Genomic DNA, 20746 nt, shown 5'->3' with positions numbered 1-20746 from the left:
GATCCCTAATATCAGATTACAAAATTCTGGAATGTTAACACTTGTACCCAAAAACCTACAAGGTTGGGGTCAGAAGAAGATAGAAGGACGAATGTTTCTTGGTGGAATTAAACATTGAAAGAGGAGAGAAGGAAAATTAATTTGGGGCACGTGGAGTGCCTGGGGCACATTAATACATGCTCCCTCCTCTCAATCAGACTTATCCGGGGAAAGACTGAAGAAGAGAGACTGGAAAGGTAATCAACGTGGTAAAAACTGTAAGTACGGAAGGGGGTTAGAGAAGGAAGGCATGAGTGTGACCAGAGTCAGTGGTTAAAGGAGTGGATGTGGAATCTAGAAAAATGGTACAGATAAACTTATTTGCAAAGCAGAAATAGAGTCACAGAAGTAGAGAACAAACTTATGGTTACCAAGCGGGGGAAGGTGGGGTGGGACGAACTGGGAGATTGGGACTGACATATATACACTACTATGTATAAAATAGATAACTAATGAGAATCTACTGTATAGCACAGGGAACTCTACTCAGTGCTCTGTGGCGACCTAAATGGGAAGGAAATCTAAAAAAGAGTGGGTATATTTATATGTATAACTGATTCACTTTGCTGTACAGCAGAAACTAACACAACATTGTAAAGCAACTATACTCTAAGAAAAATTAATTAAAAATATGGAATTTCCTTAGTGGCACAGTGGTTAAGAATCTGCCTGCCAATGCAGGGGACATGGGTTCGAGCCCTGGTCCGGGAAGATCCTACATGCCGTGGAGCAACTAAGCCTGTGTGCCACAACTACTGAGCCTGCACTCTAGAGCCTGCGAGCCACAGCTACAGAGCCCACATGCCACAACTACTGAAGCCTGCGTGCCTAGAGCCCGTGCCCCACAACAAGAGAAGCCACCGCAATGAGAAGCACAGGCACCATAATGAAGAGTAGCCCCCGTTCGCCGCAACTAGGGAAAGCCCGCGCAGCAACGAAGACCCAACACAGCCAAAAATAAATTAAATTATTTTTAAAAATTAATTAAAAAATAAAAAACAAAGGAGAGGACAATAACTGATACTCATCCAGCACTTTCTCTGTCAGGCACAGGGCTCAGCATTTCCATATATTATCCCAGTTAATCTTCATATCACCAGCACCTCCTCAGGTACATACATACTACAGGGGCCCTGCTAAGGTCACATAGGTGAGATGTCATGACCTCTGGAGTCCCCGCTTTTAACCACTATAATAAACCACTGACACTGTCTGCAAAGAGGTAATGAAGGTCAAACGCCCAGCAGAGCTCCTACTGTTCCCAATAGTAGACTTACTGCTGACTTGGGATTCATACAGTCCAGGGAGGAGAGAGGAGTCGGGCAGATCTTCGTGGATGGTGAGACTTTAGACAGTCAGAAGGAAGGAGGGGCCGGGTCATATGGGGGAGCAGCGTGAACAAAGGTGGAAAATGGGCAGGATGGAGTGTCATGGGAGAGAGAGCTGAGAAGATTATAGCGGCGTCGTAAAGCCAAGAGGAGGAGCTGGACACATGCAAGGACCATTAGGACTTTTGGAGGATTTTAAACAATGGAGAAACCAGACAAAAGTGTTGACTTCGAAAGACAAAGCTCACCACAGAATACAAACATTTTACCTTTTTTAGCCCGGATTCAGTACTGGCCTTCAACATGAAAAGCATATTCTTCTAAAGATGAAGTGGCCAATAGGAGACTGTGCTAACCCTTACAAATAGGATGCAAAGAAATAAGTACCTGTTTCTATCAAAGGCGTTACTGATGGATCCATTGAGCACCACCTGGACCACACCACAGGCATTTTCTGCAAACTTAAGAACAGAAACACCATTCCTCAGCATGCAAACTTAAGTGCCACGCCCCAGCACTTCCATCCCAAACAGCTCTTAGCATCCTCTGGTGAAGGAGGAACGGCCTGTATGGCTCTAGCTTGGTCAGGCCAGATCTGTGTAATTTTCATCCCAAGCCATTGGAGGGATTATGCTTCCCATGAGGGTTTTCTGGAAGCAGTTGCTCCAATCTGTGTCTGAACAATGAAGTTCAGCATCATCACTGCTAAATTGGTGGTTCAGAAGGTGGAAGTCCAGGGACCCCCCTGGCAGTCCAGGGGTTAAGGCTCAGTGCTTCCAATGCAGCAGGTGTGGGTTCGATCCCTGGTCAGGGAATTAAGATCCTACATGCCACGTAGTGTGGCCAAAAAAAAAAGAAATAAAAGGTGGAAGTCCAGATGAGTAACAGCAACATAATCACTGAAGGAGGAAGGTAAAAGCACTTTCTTGGGGCCACGCACTGTAGACACTGCACATTTCATTTAGCAGGAGCAGAGCAGACACGTAAGGAGTAAAAGAAATGAAGAAAGAAAAAAGAAAACGCCAAGAAAAAAGAAACTGTGGAGAGATGGTGACACTGAAGCCTGCAATGGCATAAAGAGAAACGGGGAATGGATGAGTGTATATTTTTGAGCAAGGGGTTTTATTCCGCTGGAATCTTCCCTAGGCACTGGGGGAAAACAGGATGAACAAAACTAAGCAATATACTTGTTTCCTCCAGGAGGCCTATCCAGGTCCCTGGGACTAGCTCAGGTCTCCTTCACACATGATACAACTATACCGCATCGTGAGGTTGAGCTTAACGCGGGGTTAGCCACCAGTACTGAGAGTTCTGTGAGAGCTGTGAGCCTGGCTGTCCCGCTCGCCACTGCAGCGCTGGAGCCTCGCAGCTAGGGCACAGCACAGAGTGGGCGCCCAGGGAGAATCCACGCATGGAGAAGAGGCAAGGGAAAGGGGAAGCAGGAAGTCCAAATACTCTGCGATGGAGAGTATGGAAGAACCCAGGACAACAGAAGCCAAGTCCTGAAGGATGAATCGGATTCTGCCTGGTAGAGGTCGAGGCAGACGCAAACCAAAAGGCCCAGGAGCTTGCGAGAGGAGTGATGTTTGGGGGAAAACTTCGGTGGATGCTGAAGCTAGGTAGATGAGTTAGTTCACAGAGGGCCATGAACGCTTTGCCAAGGAATCCAGCCTTTACTCCGCAGGAGATAAAACACTACTGAACAATTTGAAAGGGAATTGTGAAAACCCTGTGCAGTGTCGGTCTTTCTCCTGGGGGTGATGAGCAGAGAACAGAGGCCCAATTACTATCAGTCACAAGTGCTAACCCAACAGATGGGTGCCAAGCACTAACCCTGTCCTATGTAAGTCTCAACAGCCCCCGCAGAGTAAATCTTGGGTGAGTTTGCCCCAAGGTCACGTCACTTGGAAGCAAGGAAATGAGCTGGTGGGGGGGTTGAGGGGGGACGGAGGGGGCGGGGGGATCCGAACCACCAAGCAGCACTGCCTCTGGTGTCAGAAAAAGAAAAGATCAAGTCGGATGAAAGAAGCCCATTTACATCCATCTATCTATGAGAACTTGGCCAAGATAAAGGTGCAGTCCCAGGGGAGCTCACAATGGTAGAACACCTTCCTTCATTTTCCTGTGCTCCTGGCCCCAAGGACAGTGTGAGGAACACAAGTAGGTGCTTGTCACATACAAAATGTGACTTGGCTTTCAACGTTTTCAGCAACAGCACTGCCACCAAACAGATCACAGACTGATAACATAAATAGAAACTATTCTCAGAAAAAGCAAACAAACAACGACAACCAAAAACTCTGCAGTGCCTCTGATTTTCACAGCACGTAGTAGGTACTCTACAAATATTTGTTAAAGGAATGCATTCAGGTAAACCATACTAGGGTTTACCTGAATCTCCTTAAGGTAGGTGAGGCTCTCAGCTCTGCTACTCACTAGCCCATTGACTTTGAATGAGTCACTTAACCTCTTAAGTTTCCTCACCTGGAACATGGACGTTTGTACCTTCTCGTGCCACCTGTTGTGATGACTAAACAAAATGACACAGGTGACACAACTGGCCCAGGACTTGTCATGAATATGCACTTAACATATGTGAGTTCTCACTTCGCCCAGCTCCTCCGATGTCTGAGTTTAATTTTGGAGAATTCTAAGTAGTGTAGTTTCATTTTCTCCCGTGTTTCCCATTCATTTCTTTCCTTTCTTCCTTTCTTTCCCTTTTTTCCCCTAGTCCGCTTAAAATAAGCAACTTACAAGAAAAATAAATATGTACAAAGGCAGCTTAGAGTGAGGTCAGAAACAGATAGCCGGGAGGATGGTATTTCCCACCCTGGATTCTGGATCTGGAGTCAGACAATTTGGATAAACACCTAGATCTGCCACTTACTGTGTACATTTAGTAGAAGGCTTATTTACCTGCACCTCCATTTTGTCAAATGGACGTGATACTCATGGTGCCTACTTCATAGGGTCCCGGTGAGGATAAAAGATTTTAATCCATGTAAAGACCTGAGGACTGTGCCTGGCACACAGTAAACGGTCTGCAAATGTAGATCATTAAGACTGTCCCAGGAACCTAAGATTGGCCAATACCAGGATCAGAGGATTTAAAAAACCCATAGATGGGCAACCAAAGCCAAAAAATGGATAAGAGCAAGAAGTCTTCAAATAGAGCTCAGCGACCTTCCACGAATGCCCACAAATTACACATGAAAATATTCTAGCATGTGCTTATGAACATTTTTCTGAGGAAAGAATACTAAACTTCTGTTTCTAAAATGACCTGTGACCCAAAGTGCATTAAAACCAACCACTTACTGGATGACCTCTTAAGCTCTTTGGTCTCCAAGATTCTAGAATTTCACTTGTGGTACTTACCCTTTTGGACACCAAGTCCCAGAATACAGAAACAAAGTTGTTGCTGCAGTCTTTCTTCCAGTGTGGACAAGATTGATAGTTCATTTCTAAAAGACATAGTTTACAGAAAAGTAATTAAAGTGGAAAAGAAAAGGTATAATTGATCTCTGTTCTTCGCGGGCTATTGGATCCCAGTGGAGCTGCTTTCCGGTGGCATCCCCGCCAAGATGGAGGATGGAAAATGGACACATCTCAACCCAATTTAACTAAGTGCCCCCTGAATCCCTTCCAAGTCCTTACCTTACCCTCCAAATCCCAGACAGGAACACAGTGACCAGCTTTGAGTCATCATTCTGGGAAATTACAGCAAAAGTTCATCTGACAGAGACAAGCCCCCCTGTATTATTTCCGCTTCCAGGAAGAATTAGAGATAATTTCCTCCCCCACCACCTTCTGTCTCCACACCCTTAGGCTCAGATGCCCTCAGAGTCTTTCTACACTCGCCCCATCCAGACAGGCTTAGCTGTCAGTGAGGAACCACAGACATAAGGCACGAACACATATTTTCTGTGATACTTCTTCCAAGGATATCTGCTTTAACGCACCAGCATTTTTTTTAAATTTTTTTATCAAGGTATAATTGACAAATCAAATTGTAAGATAATTAAATGGTACAGTGTAATGATTTGATATGCATATACATTGTGAAAAGATTCTCCATCAAGTTAATTAATATGTCTATCACCTCATATTCTTTTTTTTTTTTTTTTGATGAGAACTTTGAAGTTCTACTCTCTTAGCAAATTTCAATTACACAATACAGAGTTAACAGTTATAGTCATCATGTTACACCTTAGATCCTCAGATCTTATCTGTCTTATAAATGAAAATTTGTACCCTTTTACCAACTTCTCCCTATTTCCTCCACTTTCCAGCCTCCGGAAACCACTTATCTACTCTGTCTTTATGAGTTCCACCTTTTTTTTTTGGATTCCACATATAAGTGATACCATGCAGTATCTGTCTTTTTCTGTCTGATTTATTTCACTTAGCATAAAGTTCTCCAGTTTCACAGTGTTGTCACAAATTATGGGATTTCCTTCTTTTTAAAGGTTGAATAATATTCCATTGTGTGTGTATTTACATATATATGTACATATATATACATATACACATATATGTACATACATATATATATACATGTATGTATAAAGCATATACATTTGCTTTATCCATTGCATTTGACTACACAAACATTTATTGAGTGTTAGGCCCTGGAGATAGAGAGATGAATTAGATAAAGTCCCTGCCTTCAGAGGTCACATAATCTACTATAATCAAATAATTCAGAGAAAGAGCAACTTGGGTTGGGGGTGGTGTGCAGCACCATGTGGGAAGGTTGACGTTGAACTTGGTTTTGAAGGATGAATAGAAGTCTTCAGACAGACGTGCTAGAGAAAGGGGCTCCATGCCGAGAGAGCATGTGCAAAGGCACCGGGTTTAGATTTGTACCGCCAGAGTAGAAGGGATAAGGAGGGGATAGATGGAAGATGAGGCATATGAAAGACAAAGGCCAGACCAGGCCAAGGAATTCCGACTGTATCTTAGAGGCAAACAGAGCTATTTGGGTTTTAAGTAAGAGACAGAAACAATTCCATTATGGTGTCCAGACGGAGGCTGACATAAAGGGGTCAGGGGTGAGCAGTTGGGATCCGACAACAGTCCAGCAAGAAAGGAGGGGGCATTAGTGATCTGGATTCAGGCAATTGTAACAGCCACAAGAAAGAAAGGATGAACTGCTAGGTAAATGACTAGGTTGGTGACAGATTGGGTATGCCAGAGGAGGATGGAGTGAGAATGAAGGCAGAGTCTGGGATTGTCTCACCTCAACTTTGCCTCATCCAGCAGGTAGGGGAAGTGTGGGGTGAGAAGCCCTGGAACCCTCTCTTGGTGTCCCAGAGGTCAGGCATGCAGCAGCCACCTATTTCTGCTGTGGGTACGCGTACAGCTGACCCTGCACAAATACCCATCTTTCTACTTCCACTTTGTTATAGGTTGAATCGTGTACCCCCAAAAGATATGTTGAAGTCCTAACCCCCAGTACCTGGGAACGTGATCTTTTTTTTGGAAAAGGGTGTTTGCAGATGTAATCAGGTCAAAATGAGATCATTAGGGTGGGTGGGTCCTAATCCAGTAAGACTGCTCTACTTATAAGAAAGGGAAGTTTGGTCACAGAGACAGACAAGCACAAGACGCACAGGGAGAAGACAGCCATGTGAAGATGGAGGCAGGGACTGGCGTGAACCAAGGAACATCAAGGGTTGCCAGCAAACACTAGAAGCTAGAAGAGGCCAAGGACTCTCCCCTGGAGCCTTCAGAGAGCACACAGCCCAACCAACACCTTGATCTAGGACTTCTAGCCTCCAGAACCGTGAGAAAATAAGTTTCTATTGTTTTAATGCCACCCAATATGTGGTACCTCATTACGGCAGCCACAGGAAACTAATATAACCACAGACGTGGGCTTGACTGCCAGTGACCAGAAAGAAAGTTCTAGATCAGAAACACTTCCGGGGATGAGGAAGTAATCCTGGGAGTTTTTATAATAATTAAATGCATTAAAAACAAAACAGCACAAATTAGAAAAAAAAAATCCATGTACAGATGTAAATAATTACTGCAGAGTCAAAAGATAAATTTGAATCATCTCCAATAGATGCAAAACTGTTGACGATGATGAAATGAACATAATTTTGTAAGGTGCTACAAGGGTGCCCCTGTTCATAGGTTTTCATGAACATAAAGCTCTTTTATCTTCACAACCATATCTGGAGAGAAGTCTCTGAGTTTCACCTACCCTCTCCCCACAAGGATGCTCCCCCTTGCCACCTGCCCATTAAATAAAATTTGAACATCACAGAGAAAAAGAAGGGAGAGAAATTTTACAATAAAGTAAGATAAATTAAGTATATAAAAAAAGCAGAATAAGAAGTTAAAAAAAGGGAGAGATTAGAAGCTTATAACAGAAACTATGACTTTCATAATAAAACAAGTAAACAAGGCAAAACCAAGGTAGAAAAAAATTAAGGAAAAATTGTTTAAGCCAGACAATAGAACAATTAAAATATAAAAATTAGGAACCAGAAAGACAGCAAATAAAATAAGGAAAAGAGGTTAAAATCAATAAAAATTGAGGCCAAAGGAGAAGGAAGTAGACAGAATAAAACAACCTATACAGGATTCAGTTGAATAGAAAGCAAAAATAAAGAACTCTGAAAGGTAAACTGATGAGAAATAGATTTCTTTATTTCTCCAATCTTTTCTAAGAAAAAGCTGACGTGGTATATTGAAAAATAAAACTAAAAGCAAAGTTTACAGGAAATACATTTAAGCTAAAAGGGTTAAATGAATGACCTTGAAAAGCTAACTTGCAATAAGGGAAATTTAAAAAGGAAAGCAAGAAATATGGTAAAAACTATAAAAGTTAACCAAAAAGAAAAAGAGTAAATGGAGAGATATATTTATATGCCATATTTCTAGGTGCAAAGAGTCTGGATTAAAGATTAATTGAAAAGTTACAAAATAAAAACACTGGATGAAAATACAGAAAACTCTCCAATCTTGAGTAAGAAAAATTTAAGCAAAATATGGAACCCAACAGCCAAATAGGAAAGGATAGACAGATTTGTTGCATTTCTGTGTGGCAAAAGACAATATAAACAGTATTAGAAAAGAAACAGAAACTGAGAAAAATAGATTTGCCACCTTTGTGCCAGAAAACAGGCAGGATGACACGTGGTTAAGAACACGAGTTCTACAGCCAGTAATCGTGGGTCTCTCCCAGCTCTGCCACTCACTAGCCGGCAACTTACTTAACAGCCCTGTGCCTCAGACTCCTCCTTTGTACAATGAGATCATCACAGGGGCTGTGAAGGATTAAATGGGTGAATATTCATACAGCGCATAGAACAACGGCCCATAAGTAGTAGCTACTATTGTTAATTTATATTGAACTTCTATAAATAAGAAAATAATAGACATCCCAATAAAAAGGATTAATATATATGAACTGCCAGTTTACAATAGAAATAAATATCCACCATTAAATATACAAATATACTCAGCTTCACAGCAAAAGAAATGCAAAAATGAGCCGAGGTATTATTTCTTTATCAAAATGGCAAGACATTTTAAAGTATTATTGTCCAGTGTTGGTGAGGGTCTGGGTAAACAGATTATCTCATATATTTTGAGAGTATAAATTGTTACCAATTTGTCACTTTCCACCACAATTTATTCCACACTGAAATTCCACCCGTAGTCATTTATCTTTCAGAAATACTTCCACAAGCATGCCTGTGTGTGTGTGCACTCATGTGCGTGTACAAAAGCGCTCCTTGCGATGGTGGTTGTAACAGCAAAAACATCTGAAAAACCTAAGTGTGCAGCAATCGGAGGTTGTTCAGATAAATTATGATATGTCCATAGAGCACATAAGATGAGGCCTTTTCAAAAGATATGGCTGTATTTATACCTACTAATTTTAAATGAATAAAGCAAGTTGCAAAACAGTATGTGTACATTTCAAGTATACAGACTGTCCCCGACTTGCGATGCTTGGGTTTAGGATTTTTCAACTTTTTGACAGTGTGAAAGCGATATGCATTCAGTAGAAACCATAATTTGACTTTTGAATTTTGATCTTTTCTCAGAGTGGTGATATGGGGTCTGATCCTCTCTCGTGATGCTGGGCAGCGGCAGTGAGCCACAGCTCCCAGGCAGCCACGCCAGCCAGCGGGTAAATAACCAAGACACATACGACCACTCTACACCCAGACAACCATTCTGCTTTTCACCTTCAGTACAGTATTCAACAAATAACACAAGCTATTCAACACCTTATAAAATAGGCTTTGCGTTAGGTGACTTTCCCCAACTAGAGGCTAATGGAAGTGTTCTGAGCACATTTAAGGTAGGCTAGGCTAAGCTACGATGTTCAGTACGCTAGGTGGATTAAACGCATTCCTGACTTATGATATTTTCAATTTATGATGGGTTTATGGGGACATAAGGAAGATCTGTATGTATTTATATGAGCGCAGGGAAATGCAGGGTATGTACCAAATTGTTGACAACAGTCCCCCTTTGGGAAGGAGCATGAAAATCGAGGAGTGGGGGAACTGGAATTTTTGCTTTTTACTTTGATGCATTTCTGTATATGCAAGTATTTTTCGATTAGGAGTACATCTTGGGCTTCCCTGGTGGTGCAGTGGTTGAGAATCCGCCTGCCGATGCAGGAGACGTGGGTTCGTGCCCCGGTCCGGGAAGATCCCACATGCCGTGGAGTGACTGGGTGCGTGAGCCATGGCCGCTGAGCCTGCGCGTCCGGAGCCTGTGCTCCGCAACGGGAGAGGCCACAACTGTGAGAGGCCCGCGTACCGCAAAAAAAAAAAAAGAGTACATCTTTTTTGTAATTGGAAATAATGCAAATCTGGGTTGAAGAAGCTACTACAATAAGTTTTTTTAAATAGTCAAAAGCAATAAAAATAAGAATAAAACTATATAAAGTAAAAATATCCACATTATAAATAAAAAGAGAAAAAAAGAAGTGAAATGAGCTCAATCAGGCTTTCTCAGTAGAAAACATCTCCCCACAGTGAGGTGTTCTGGGTCTTTCTGGGCAAGGAAGGTGACTTCTGATCAATGGCAAAGCCACACACTGGCCCTAGACCCAGAGAAGCCCAGCATGTGGTCCCTATGGCTGTTCTGTGGAACAAGGACTTTGGCCTGGTTGCCTCAGAGTCCTCATTCTGTTCTAGAATTCTTTGGTCCTGAATGATGCCCTTATAGAAAGTAAAACACCAACAATTCAGAAGCAGGCTACTCTTGCACTCAGAAAGGAGGGAATCAGGAAGCATGAACAGCCCTAAACTCTAAAGTCAATTTTTCTAGAAAACATGAGTTGGTCTACAGAATTCTGTTTTACATGAGCCTGAGTTGTCATTAAGGGTATAGATGCCATCAGGGCGGGCTCCTGTGGCTCCTTCCTCCACACTTATCTTCTGGAATCCCTAGCAGAGCTCAGGGCTCCTGCACCCTGCACGTCCCCAGGCGCCCCCAAGTGGACCAGATCCTCACCATAAGAGCCTGCATCTCCGCACCAGTTAAGGTCATCCGCAATGTAACCCATCAGTGTGTCTTCCAGGGTGAACATATCTCGCTGGACCTTCGTGTACTGGTGCGCCAACTCCTTGGTTTTGCTCCAAAAGACTGTCTAAGAGAGAATAAAGACAATCTATTATTGAGATCAATTTACTAAGTCAAAAAAACTCCACCGAATTTGCATCTTTTTAAATGAAAGAAAACATAGGAAACATCAGAATAAATCACCTATAGTAAGAGTAGGTGTTGCGGGTTTCACGGATCTCTGTGTGTGAGAATGAGAGAGAGTACATGTGTGGAGGGTGTGTGTGTGTGTGTGTGTTCTCTAGGTCATGATGTAAAATGAAGTTATTATTCTGGATTGCAGGGAAAAAAGTCTCAAAGCCACTGATCAAAATCTTATAATAAACCTAAGCTCCAAACACATCTGGGGGAGGCATTAGGTAGTCCCAAATTCCTAAAGTTCTCGGCAAAACAATTTTTTCTAAGTGCTATTTTCTGGGAGAAGTGCCCTTTGATTCTTAAACAGCTCCATAACCCCTGCTTTTTTCCCCGAAATTCCCCTATCCCCTTACAAAAAAAGGAAAAGAACAAATATAGTGAGTTTTTGCAGGGTCCCTTGTAAAGGTGCAGAAAGTCAAATTTCAGAACAATCTTCTGCTCCATGGATCTATTCATTCTTAGTAGGAGGCAGTGGAGGTTTGAAGCCGGGGCCCTGGAGTCATGCTGCCTTATGAAACCCAGCATCACTGCTCACTGGCTGTCTGACCTTGGACAACCAAAGAATTGCTAAGCCTCACATTCCCCATCTGTAAAAGGTATTGATGATAATTGTAAGGAAGTCCTGAGATGCTGAGATGAAATGAGACAATGCAAATAAGGTGTTTGTCCCGTGTCTGTGGGCAGTCACTTATTCAGCCAGTGTCCCCTGGTGATGATTTACCAGCAGCTACTCTGTGTTGGGCTTTGGGCTTGGTGTACACCCCGGAGTTCCATAGTCGCTCCAGCTCTAACAATGGGAGGAGACTGTAATTGTGGCTGTCTTAAGGGCTTCGTGAAGATGATTTGGGGCACATTGAATTTTCACTTTAAACACTGACTTTAGAAAGGATGCACTCCATTACAGACCTTTTCCAGTATAATTAATGTATTAAAACCCAGGCCTCTATGGCTCTAAATCTTGGGCCATTTACATTTCAACTGGTCACTTTCAAGACCATCAAACTTGAGTAATCACTGGCCACCTAAACTTGCCACGCCTCAGTTTTCTCTCTAGTGAAATGGGATTGCTGATGTCTGACCTACCTATTCCACAAGTTGACTGTGAAAACCTAACAGAATAAAGGTTCAGAAAGTCATTTGGAAGCAAAAAAAGGCCCTCAGCAGATGCAAAATGGCATTGTCCTCATCATCATCATCGGAGGTCAGGGAGAGTTTTGCAGTTCTATAAGGTGGATTATTTTTGTTTGGATTGGGTTGGGGTTTGTGTTAGGTTTGTTTTGCCTGATTTTTGGCCGACTCTCCTTTCCTCTTTCTCTGTCCCCAGTTCTCTCTCCAGTCCCCAGATGTTCTAAATCCCAATGACATCCTGGTCTCCCAATGGACCCCAAGCTCCCTCCCTGCCAACCATGCCTACATCCTAATAAACAGATTTTCCTCTTCCCTCATCCTGGTCAAAATGTAGTCCCATGACCTCTTCCCTTTGACTTTTATCTTCAGTTTTCAAATCCATAACTTGACCCAGTTACCTTGTCACAAGGCACCATTTGATTCACCAGCTTCATCAGTGGGTGGTAGTCTTCCTCTGTCGCACTGCAGGGGTCCTTAGAGATAAATGCATTCCTGAATGCCTCCCTGATCTTTTGGCAGTCTCTATCTCTGTGAGATAAAACATGGGAAATAAAATAAAAGATGAATAATTAGATTTCAAACATATGTTTAGAGCATAATTACCCCCCAAAAATATCTGTGTGCCAGGTGGTTCATATACACTGTCACGTCTCATGTGTACAAGAGTTTTATGAGATGAGCATCACCCTCCCTGCCCTACAAGGTCCCTGCACTCGTGGGGCTTACTCTCTGGTTAGAGAGACAGACAGTATACAAACAAGCAGATACGCTAACGAAATAAGTATGGATTATGATAAGTATGCAGGAAATCAGTGGGGAATATTGAAGCAATGACCACTGGTCTGGAGAGGGCTCCCTGAGACTAAATGTTGAGAAGGAGTGCATTCCAGACAGAGGGTGTCACAAGTGCAAAGGCCCTGAGGCAGAAAAGAACTTGCTGATTTTGAGGAAGTGAGAAAAGAACAAAGGGAGCGGTGGTGAGAAATCAACAAAAATAATCAGTCTTTCAGACAAGGAAACATTTCAAATTTTACCTAATTACCATGGGAAGGCAGTGGATAGGTTTAAGCATGGAAGTGACCTCATCTGATTTTGGGTTTTGAAAAAGTCACTCTGAGAAACTCCGTGCCAGCCCCAAAGATGGAGCAAAGTCTCTGGAATAAGAATTCCAACCCCATGTCCTCTCCAAACAGCCCCTGGCAGTGAAAAGGCAGGCTGGCAAAGCAGCAGAGATGGACGGGAGGGAGGGATGCTGGAGAAGATTGCAGCTGGACCTTCCCTTCTGTGTCTGTGTTAATTAGTGCACCTGAGCCCATCATTTCCTGGGGGGAAGGAAGTGGGTTTCCACTGGGAGTGCTCAGACATGGTTATCAGGACACACTCCAGCCTTTGGACCCGGCATCCCAAATACAGTACCAGGTCAGGCAGCTAAACCTGGGGGAGTAAAGACGAGCCCCTCATTTTCTATTCCCTCTGAGCCTGCTCTGGCCCTGCAGGGCACGAACAAAGCAGCCATTCCAGAGGGTCTTTTGCCTTCCCAACTCAGGCTGGCCAAGTCGAGTGGATTATTCCTCCTGATAAGCCAGGGAATCAGAGGATACCTGTGAGACACAGGGCCTTACACCAAAGCCACCCTGTGTATGTTGGAGACTCATCTTCTCAGTCCAAAATAGCTGCTCCAGTTCCGGCCATCATGACTACATTGCAGCCAGCAGGAAAGGTTAGGGAACAAGAAAGGAGGAGAAGGAAGAGAAGGGAGAAGTAACCGCAGCAATGGCCATGTGCCAGCTGCCTTTTAAGGACACGTGCTAGAAGATGTTCTTGCTATTTGCTCTTATCATATTTGCTAAAATGTAGTCATGGGCACACTTTGCTACAAGGCAAGATGAGAAAGGCAGCCTTTAATGTTGATGGCCATTCCACATCAAAAAGTACAGTTTTACCACAATGAGATATCACCTCACACCTGTCAGAATGGCTATCATCAAAAAGAACACAAACAACAAATGTTGGTGAGGGTGTGGAGAAAAGGGAACCATCCTACACTGTTGGTGGGAATATACATTGGTGCAGCCACTGCAGAAAACAGTACGGAGGTTTCTCAAAAAACTAAAAATAGGACTACAGTATGATGCAGCAATTCCACTTCTGGGGATATATCTGAAAAAAATCAAAAACACTAATTTGAAAAGATACATGCACCCCAGTGTTCATAGCAGCATTATTTACAAGTTCCAAGATATGGAAGGCCCTAAGCGTCCATCAACAGATGAATGGATAAAGAAGATGTGGTGTATACATACACAATGGAATGTTACTCAGCCATGAACATGAATGAAATTTTGCCATTTGGAGCCATATGAATGGACTTGGAAGGCATTATGCTAAGTGAAGTAAGTCAGACAGAGAAAGACGAATACTGTATGATCTCACTTATAAGTGGAAGCTAAAAAATGCAACAAACGAGTGAATACAACAGAAAAGAAGCAGACCCACAGATACAGAGGATAAACTAGTGGTTACCAGTGGGGTGGAGGGACAGGCAATATAGGGGTGGGGGAGTGGGAGGTACAAACTATTGGATGTAAGGTAGACTCCAGATGTATTGTACAACATGGGGATATAGCCAATATTTTATAATAACTGTACATGGAAAGCGACCTTTAAAATTTGTATAAAAAATTAAAATAAGAAAAATCCCAAAAATTTAGAATAAAAAAATCATGAAAGCACAGTTTTAATTCTAGAGAAGGGACTGGCCTGCAGGCTCTGTCCCAGGAAGGTACCACCATTGTCCCATTTTACTGATAAAGAGGAAACTTTAAGGCTGTGAATTTAACCAATGTGCCCGAGGTAACATGATCAGTAAGTGGTAAAGCGGGATTGGACCCCAAATCTGTGGGTGCCTCCCACATGGCTACAGCCTTACCGGGCAGGCTATTAAACTGTTCCAGCCTGTTGTCTTCATCTGTAAGAGGGAGATAAGAATACTTCATGCCTGGGAAGTTTTGGAGGATTAAATGAGATAACACTTGGCTTGTCCCCCGGGCCCCCGGTTCTTTCATGGACGCCCCTCCCCTTCCCCAGCATGCATGGGACCGTTCACCTGCATCACTGCTGACCTGTGAAAGCTCTGCCGGGAAACCATTATCCACCTGGCTCTGCCCATACATTATATATGTAAGAGAAAAACGTTCTTACATAATGTACTTCGACATCAAAGTTTACGGGGCACCATCACGGGAAGTTTAGAGCAAAGGTGTTTGGAGGCTGTTTTACTTTAGAAGACCATGTTTTACTTCAATTCATGTAATGCAGTGGCCCTCACAGGAATTTCCTGTTCTGATCCCAACTCCCTCGTAAACTCTTCTGCCTCCCTCCTCAGCCACAAAGAGTGGAAGAGGAGAGACATCTCCTTGATGTGGAAGGACAAGAGAATTTTCCACCACAAAAAAACTGGCAGTTCAGTGAAATCACCACGCGCTGGGCACCTACCATACACCAGATGCTTTCACCACCAAAAACGGGAGAACTCACAGATCTCCGAGAAGATTTTTATGCTTTTTAGGTATATAGATGCCTTCAAGACACATTACCTTAAGAATTCAAGAAACCCCAGGTTAAAAATTAAAAGTTTTTATGCTTTTTAGGTATATAGACCCCTTCAAGACACATTACCTTAAGAATTCAAGAAACCCCAGGTTAAAAATTAAAGTTTCTTGTTTAGAAGGAGCAGAGTTTAGAACATCAGAGTTGAAACAGATCTTGGAAGAGTTTATAACTCATCCATCTTCCCTTTCACTGTCTGAGACCAGAGCCTCCTACATGCCCCAAAAGTGAGAGGAAATGGGGAGAGGTTATGAGAAGGTTGGGGACAGGCTTTATGAAGCCACTTTTCATCCTTAAAATCTGGGGTGGGGGGTAATAAATTTGGAGTTTGGGATTAAAATATACACACTACTAGAAATAAAATAGATAACCAACAGGGACCTACTGTATAGCACAGGGGACTATACTCAATATCTTGTGATAACCTATAATGGAAAAGAATCTAAAAAAGAATATATATCTATACATATATACATATATAAACAATCGCTTTACTGTATACTTGATACTAACACGACATTGAAAATCAGCTATATTTCAACAAAAATTTTTAAAAAATCAAAAGTAAACATTTCACCGTGGATGAGCAATAAGCATTTTAATTGGTAGATAGGTAGAAAGATAGATGGATGGAAAGAAAGATAGAGGGAATTCCCTGGCGGGCCAGTGGTTAGGACTCCACACTTCCACTGCAGGGGGCACGGGATTGATCCCTGGTCAGTGAACTAAGATCCCGCATTCAACGCTGCACAGACAAAAAAAAAAAGAAAGAAAGAAATATAGATAGATAAAAATAAAAAGAAATTAGGACGGAGGGTACAGAGATGTCCGCAGTACTCATTCATACATGTCATTGCAGACATGGGTCTCAAGTTCACAAGTGTGGCTGGAAAAATGTGAGCCCTTAATTTAGTTATTTTTATTTGCAAAGCCCACGGTCCTCATTTTTGTCCCCCCGGGTAGAGCACTCTTCCATCAAATCAAATGGCAGACAAGCAAAAGCTGTTTCGAGTGAGCAGGCTGGTTTCAAGGAAACAGAGGGCCTCAGGATCCCTGCGTCCTGCGGGGATGGAAGCAGATGTCTCTAGCTAAAGAGGCAGCGTGGGAGAAGTAAGAACCATTTCTGAGAGTTCAGTATCGCTCTTCTCTTCAATAGCTCCTCTGTTCCAAAATTAGAGGCTTTAATTGTGACACTTCTAGGGCGGCCTACCCTTCACTGTGAAGGGAATTGTCAGCCCAGCGGGCTGTTCCTGAGAACTCAGGCCATGCCTGTGGCCCCTACACATGGTCACCTGGCCCAGAGGGTTGTTGGGCGTCACCGGGTCTTGTGAACTCTGGCCGCACATGAGGATCCCCTGGAGAGCTTTGGTAAACACACAGTGCCTGGCTCTGGACCAACCAAGGCAGGGTGAGGGAAGGGGAAGAGAGCAGAACCTGTAATTTTCCAAAAGCTTCTCATTCCCACCTCCTCCCAGACCCCTGGAAACAGCCCTCCTACTTCCTGTCTCAATGAATTTGAAGACTGTAGTTACCTCCTATAAGTGGACTCAGACAGTATTTTTCTTTTTGTGACGGACTTATTTCACTGAGCATAATTACCTCACGGTCTGTTCATGTTGTAACATGTGTCAGAATGTCCTTTTTTCAGGCTGAATAACATTTCATCGTAGGTATTCACCACAGTTTGTTTATCTCTTCACCCATCATGGGCACTTGGGTTACTTCCTCCACCCATCCTTTCATTCCACGAATATTTACCGAGGGCCTACTGCTAGCTTCACGACAGACACAGGGCTAAAAAGATAAATACACACCATTTCTATCTTCAAGGCACTCATGTCAAGGTCTAGAGCAGACAAAGAACAAAACTCATCACAACTAAAGCACTGGTGGCTTGCCCAAGGCACTAAAATTTGCAAACACAATGAAGAGTAGAACATTTTCCCATTTTCTACTACCGAGGATAGAAACAGATTTAAAAAAGAAAAACAAAAACTTGATTAAATGTGAATCAGGATCCTCATTTGGAGAATGATTTTTCTTTGTTTTCTCCCCCAATTGTGACACACGCAAAATCGATATATGTTTATAACTTCGGTGGGTTTCTCTTTGACCACCTGCTGGCTTTGCTTTCTTTGGTGGGTTCCAGAGTGATTGGTGATTTGTAGCCAACAAAAAAGAGATGCTTTATAGGGTGCCTGTGCTCAGCGGAATATAAAGCAGTCTTTGAACAAAGTTTTTACACTTTGGAGCTTGGAATAGTTTGGGTGATGTTTATTTTACATTAAGTGGGAAAAGTAGGTCTAAACTTAGAGAAATAGAAAAAGAATGGCAGCAAACTGATCACTGGAGTTGTCTCTGGGAAGAGAAATAAAGGGGAATTTCCACTTTCATCCTATACTTTTCTGTTGGCTTACAACAGAAATGGATTCTTGTATTATGCAAGTAACCTAGAAAAGAAGAGGTTAAATTTTTTTTAACTGAAGATCTGGTATGATTACAATCAATTTTTAAAAAGTGGAAAAAACCCCCACAGTAATCAAACCGTGTCTTAAAAATAGTAATATCTTGTTGCTAGGAGTATAAGGGTTGTTTTGTGACGTTTTCTTCCCTATATTTTGAATGTTTCTATAATAAGCATATATTACAATGGGAGGCATGGCAAAACTTTCATTTTCTTTTCAAGTTGCTTGAGCTGTTAGACCAAGCATTTGAGACTCTTGGAAGGTCTTAGAACATGGGAACAGCTCAGGTCCAAACCCCCGTGGTCGCCACCTACCATTTCTGTGCCGTCTCCCACATCTCTGGGCCAAAAGGTGACACTTCTCATTCCTCATCTAGTTCAGTTCAACACCAGGGGAGACCTAGTGTTGGTGACCCAGACCCATTTCTCAAGACCTAATGACATGAAATATGGGGTGAGGTGAGAAGAGGGCCATGTACCTCTTCCAGGGCATCTTTCTTTCCACGCTAAAGACTTCCTTGCATCCTTAAGCAAAATCGGATTGTCAGATCACCCTCTCACTTATCCCAGGTTGTACCCAGAATCAAACTTTGTGAATAATTTCAAGGAGACGGGTCATTGAGAAGCTCAGACAAAGCAAGGACAGGTCGGGGCATCCTGTATAGCCCCCAGGGTCCATCCTGTCCTCCTTCCTGGCCCAGAATGATAGATGAAGTTACCAAATGAGGTTTTGCAAGGTTCCTCACACAGCCAGAAGGAGTGAAGTGATGAGGCATCTCCATTTTATTCTCTGGAGAATTCTACAGCTTCCATGATTTTTCAGGGACTCAAACCTCACACATACTGCATTTATTTTCTATCAGCGATCCTTTAACAAATGACATCCTGCTGAGGGCATTCAAGAGATAAGTCTCTTCGGGCTTCCCTGGTGGCGCAGTGGTTGAGAGTCCGCCTGCTGATGCAGGGGACACGGGTTCGCGCCCCGGTCCGGGAAGATCCCATATGCTGCGGAGCGGCTGGGCCCGTGAGCCATGGCCGCTGAGCCTGCGCACCTGGAGCCTGTGCTCCGCAACGGGAGAGGCCGCAACAGTGAGAGGCCCGCATACAGAAAAAAAGAAAAACAAAAAAGAGATAAGTCTCTTCATTCTAACCAATATCACTAGCGTATCTGCCCAGAGGGCCAGTTGTCAAGGAGATCCCAGCAGCTCACTGGCCTTCCTTTAATTCCCTCACGGGCATCCCTCTTCCTAAATAAGTAAAGCCAGCTACTTTAGCTCCTTCCTCCCTGGGGCCCAGAGTGCACCAGGTTGTATGTGTGTGGAGACGGTGGTGATGAAAAAGAGAAAGTCAGCCTTGACACGTGGGAGCTGGCCTGGCACTGGTAGGAAGGCCTTGGTGTTCTCCTGTGGACCACAACTCCAGGACAGTGGCATCAGGTAAGGTCACTGTGTGACCATAACAGCACGCCGTGTGAACAGACAAAAGCAATGTCCAAACCGCACACACACAAATGAAGTGACCCAATATCCATTCGTTGTGGCTCATATGAGCGACTGCTGCTTCTTTACCAATTACAGCTTCAGCTTTCCTTCATTCTTCCAGCCTGATAGATAAGATTTATTAAGATTCCCTCTCACAGAATTACCCCCTTCCCCTCTGCTTCCTGGCAGCAAAGCCAGCCTCCTCGAACCTTTGCCAAATCTCATAAAATAAGCCTGAATCTTACCAGTCCTTTCTACCATCCTCAGTCAGAGCCCTGCCCTGCCCCTCTGGGTCCCTATGGTGAGCGCTCAGTCTTCTTGCAAAGAGCAATACAACCACCTTGTTCAACCACCGTGTAGTGGCTGGTCTTGTGGTTTGGGGGAGGTATTGATGGTAACCCACCGTCTGAATGGGACATTACAGAATCGAAAGGCCTGTAAAAATCATCACAGCTTCATCAGTGTTTATGCCTGACAAGCTCCAGGAGCAGCTTCTGAAAGACATGATTTGTTAATAAGCAACTTTCCGTGTTGAGCTGCACTCTCAGCCTGACAGCTGTTTTCTGTTTGCCTCCTTAACTGGTGACCTGGAGGCTCAAGGCATGCAGGCCGGGCACAGATGTCAGGATTCAAGGTCACTGGGGTGTGCTCCCCCTTCCTCCCACTCAGCTCCTTCCAGCAGATGCCATTACTTATCCCCCGAGAGTATTCCCTCTTGTTCACTTCCTACCCCTTCTCCCTCCCTCTGACCCACCTAGGTAGGTTGTCTCCTGTGCCCAGAAGTCATGCTAGAAGGAGAAAGGAGGGGGCATGACACCACAGAGCACTCACCCTGTGCCAGGCGCTGCGCTTGGCGCTCACTTTGTATGCATCCAATTTAACTCTCACACCAGCCCCATGGGGGGCAGGGGTACAATCCCCTGCTACTGAGGCTCAGAGCTTAGTTAACTTGCCCA

At 43.5% G+C, this 20746-nt stretch overlaps 1 protein-coding gene across 2 annotated transcripts in view; it reads right to left on the bottom strand.

Moving 5' to 3' along the window:
* CD38 (CD38 molecule) overlaps positions 1-20746 on the bottom strand; it is a 37912-nt gene that overhangs the window by 8344 nt on the left and 8822 nt on the right. For both annotated transcript variants that reach the window (XM_060299182.2, XM_030864269.2), the window contains exons 2-5: positions 12635-12764; positions 10863-10998; positions 4746-4831; positions 1755-1828 (exon numbers count right to left, since the gene is read on the bottom strand). In XM_060299182.2, coding sequence (XP_060155165.1) covers positions 1755-1828; positions 4746-4831; positions 10863-10998; positions 12635-12764 — 426 coding nt within the window. The remainder of the gene's footprint in view (positions 1-1754; positions 1829-4745; positions 4832-10862; positions 10999-12634; positions 12765-20746) is intronic.

Source organism: Globicephala melas, chromosome 5, assembly GCF_963455315.2.
Source record: "Globicephala melas chromosome 5, mGloMel1.2, whole genome shotgun sequence".
NCBI lineage: Eukaryota > Metazoa > Chordata > Mammalia > Artiodactyla > Delphinidae > Globicephala > Globicephala melas.
This window is presented reverse-complemented; position numbering and strand designations above follow the sequence as displayed.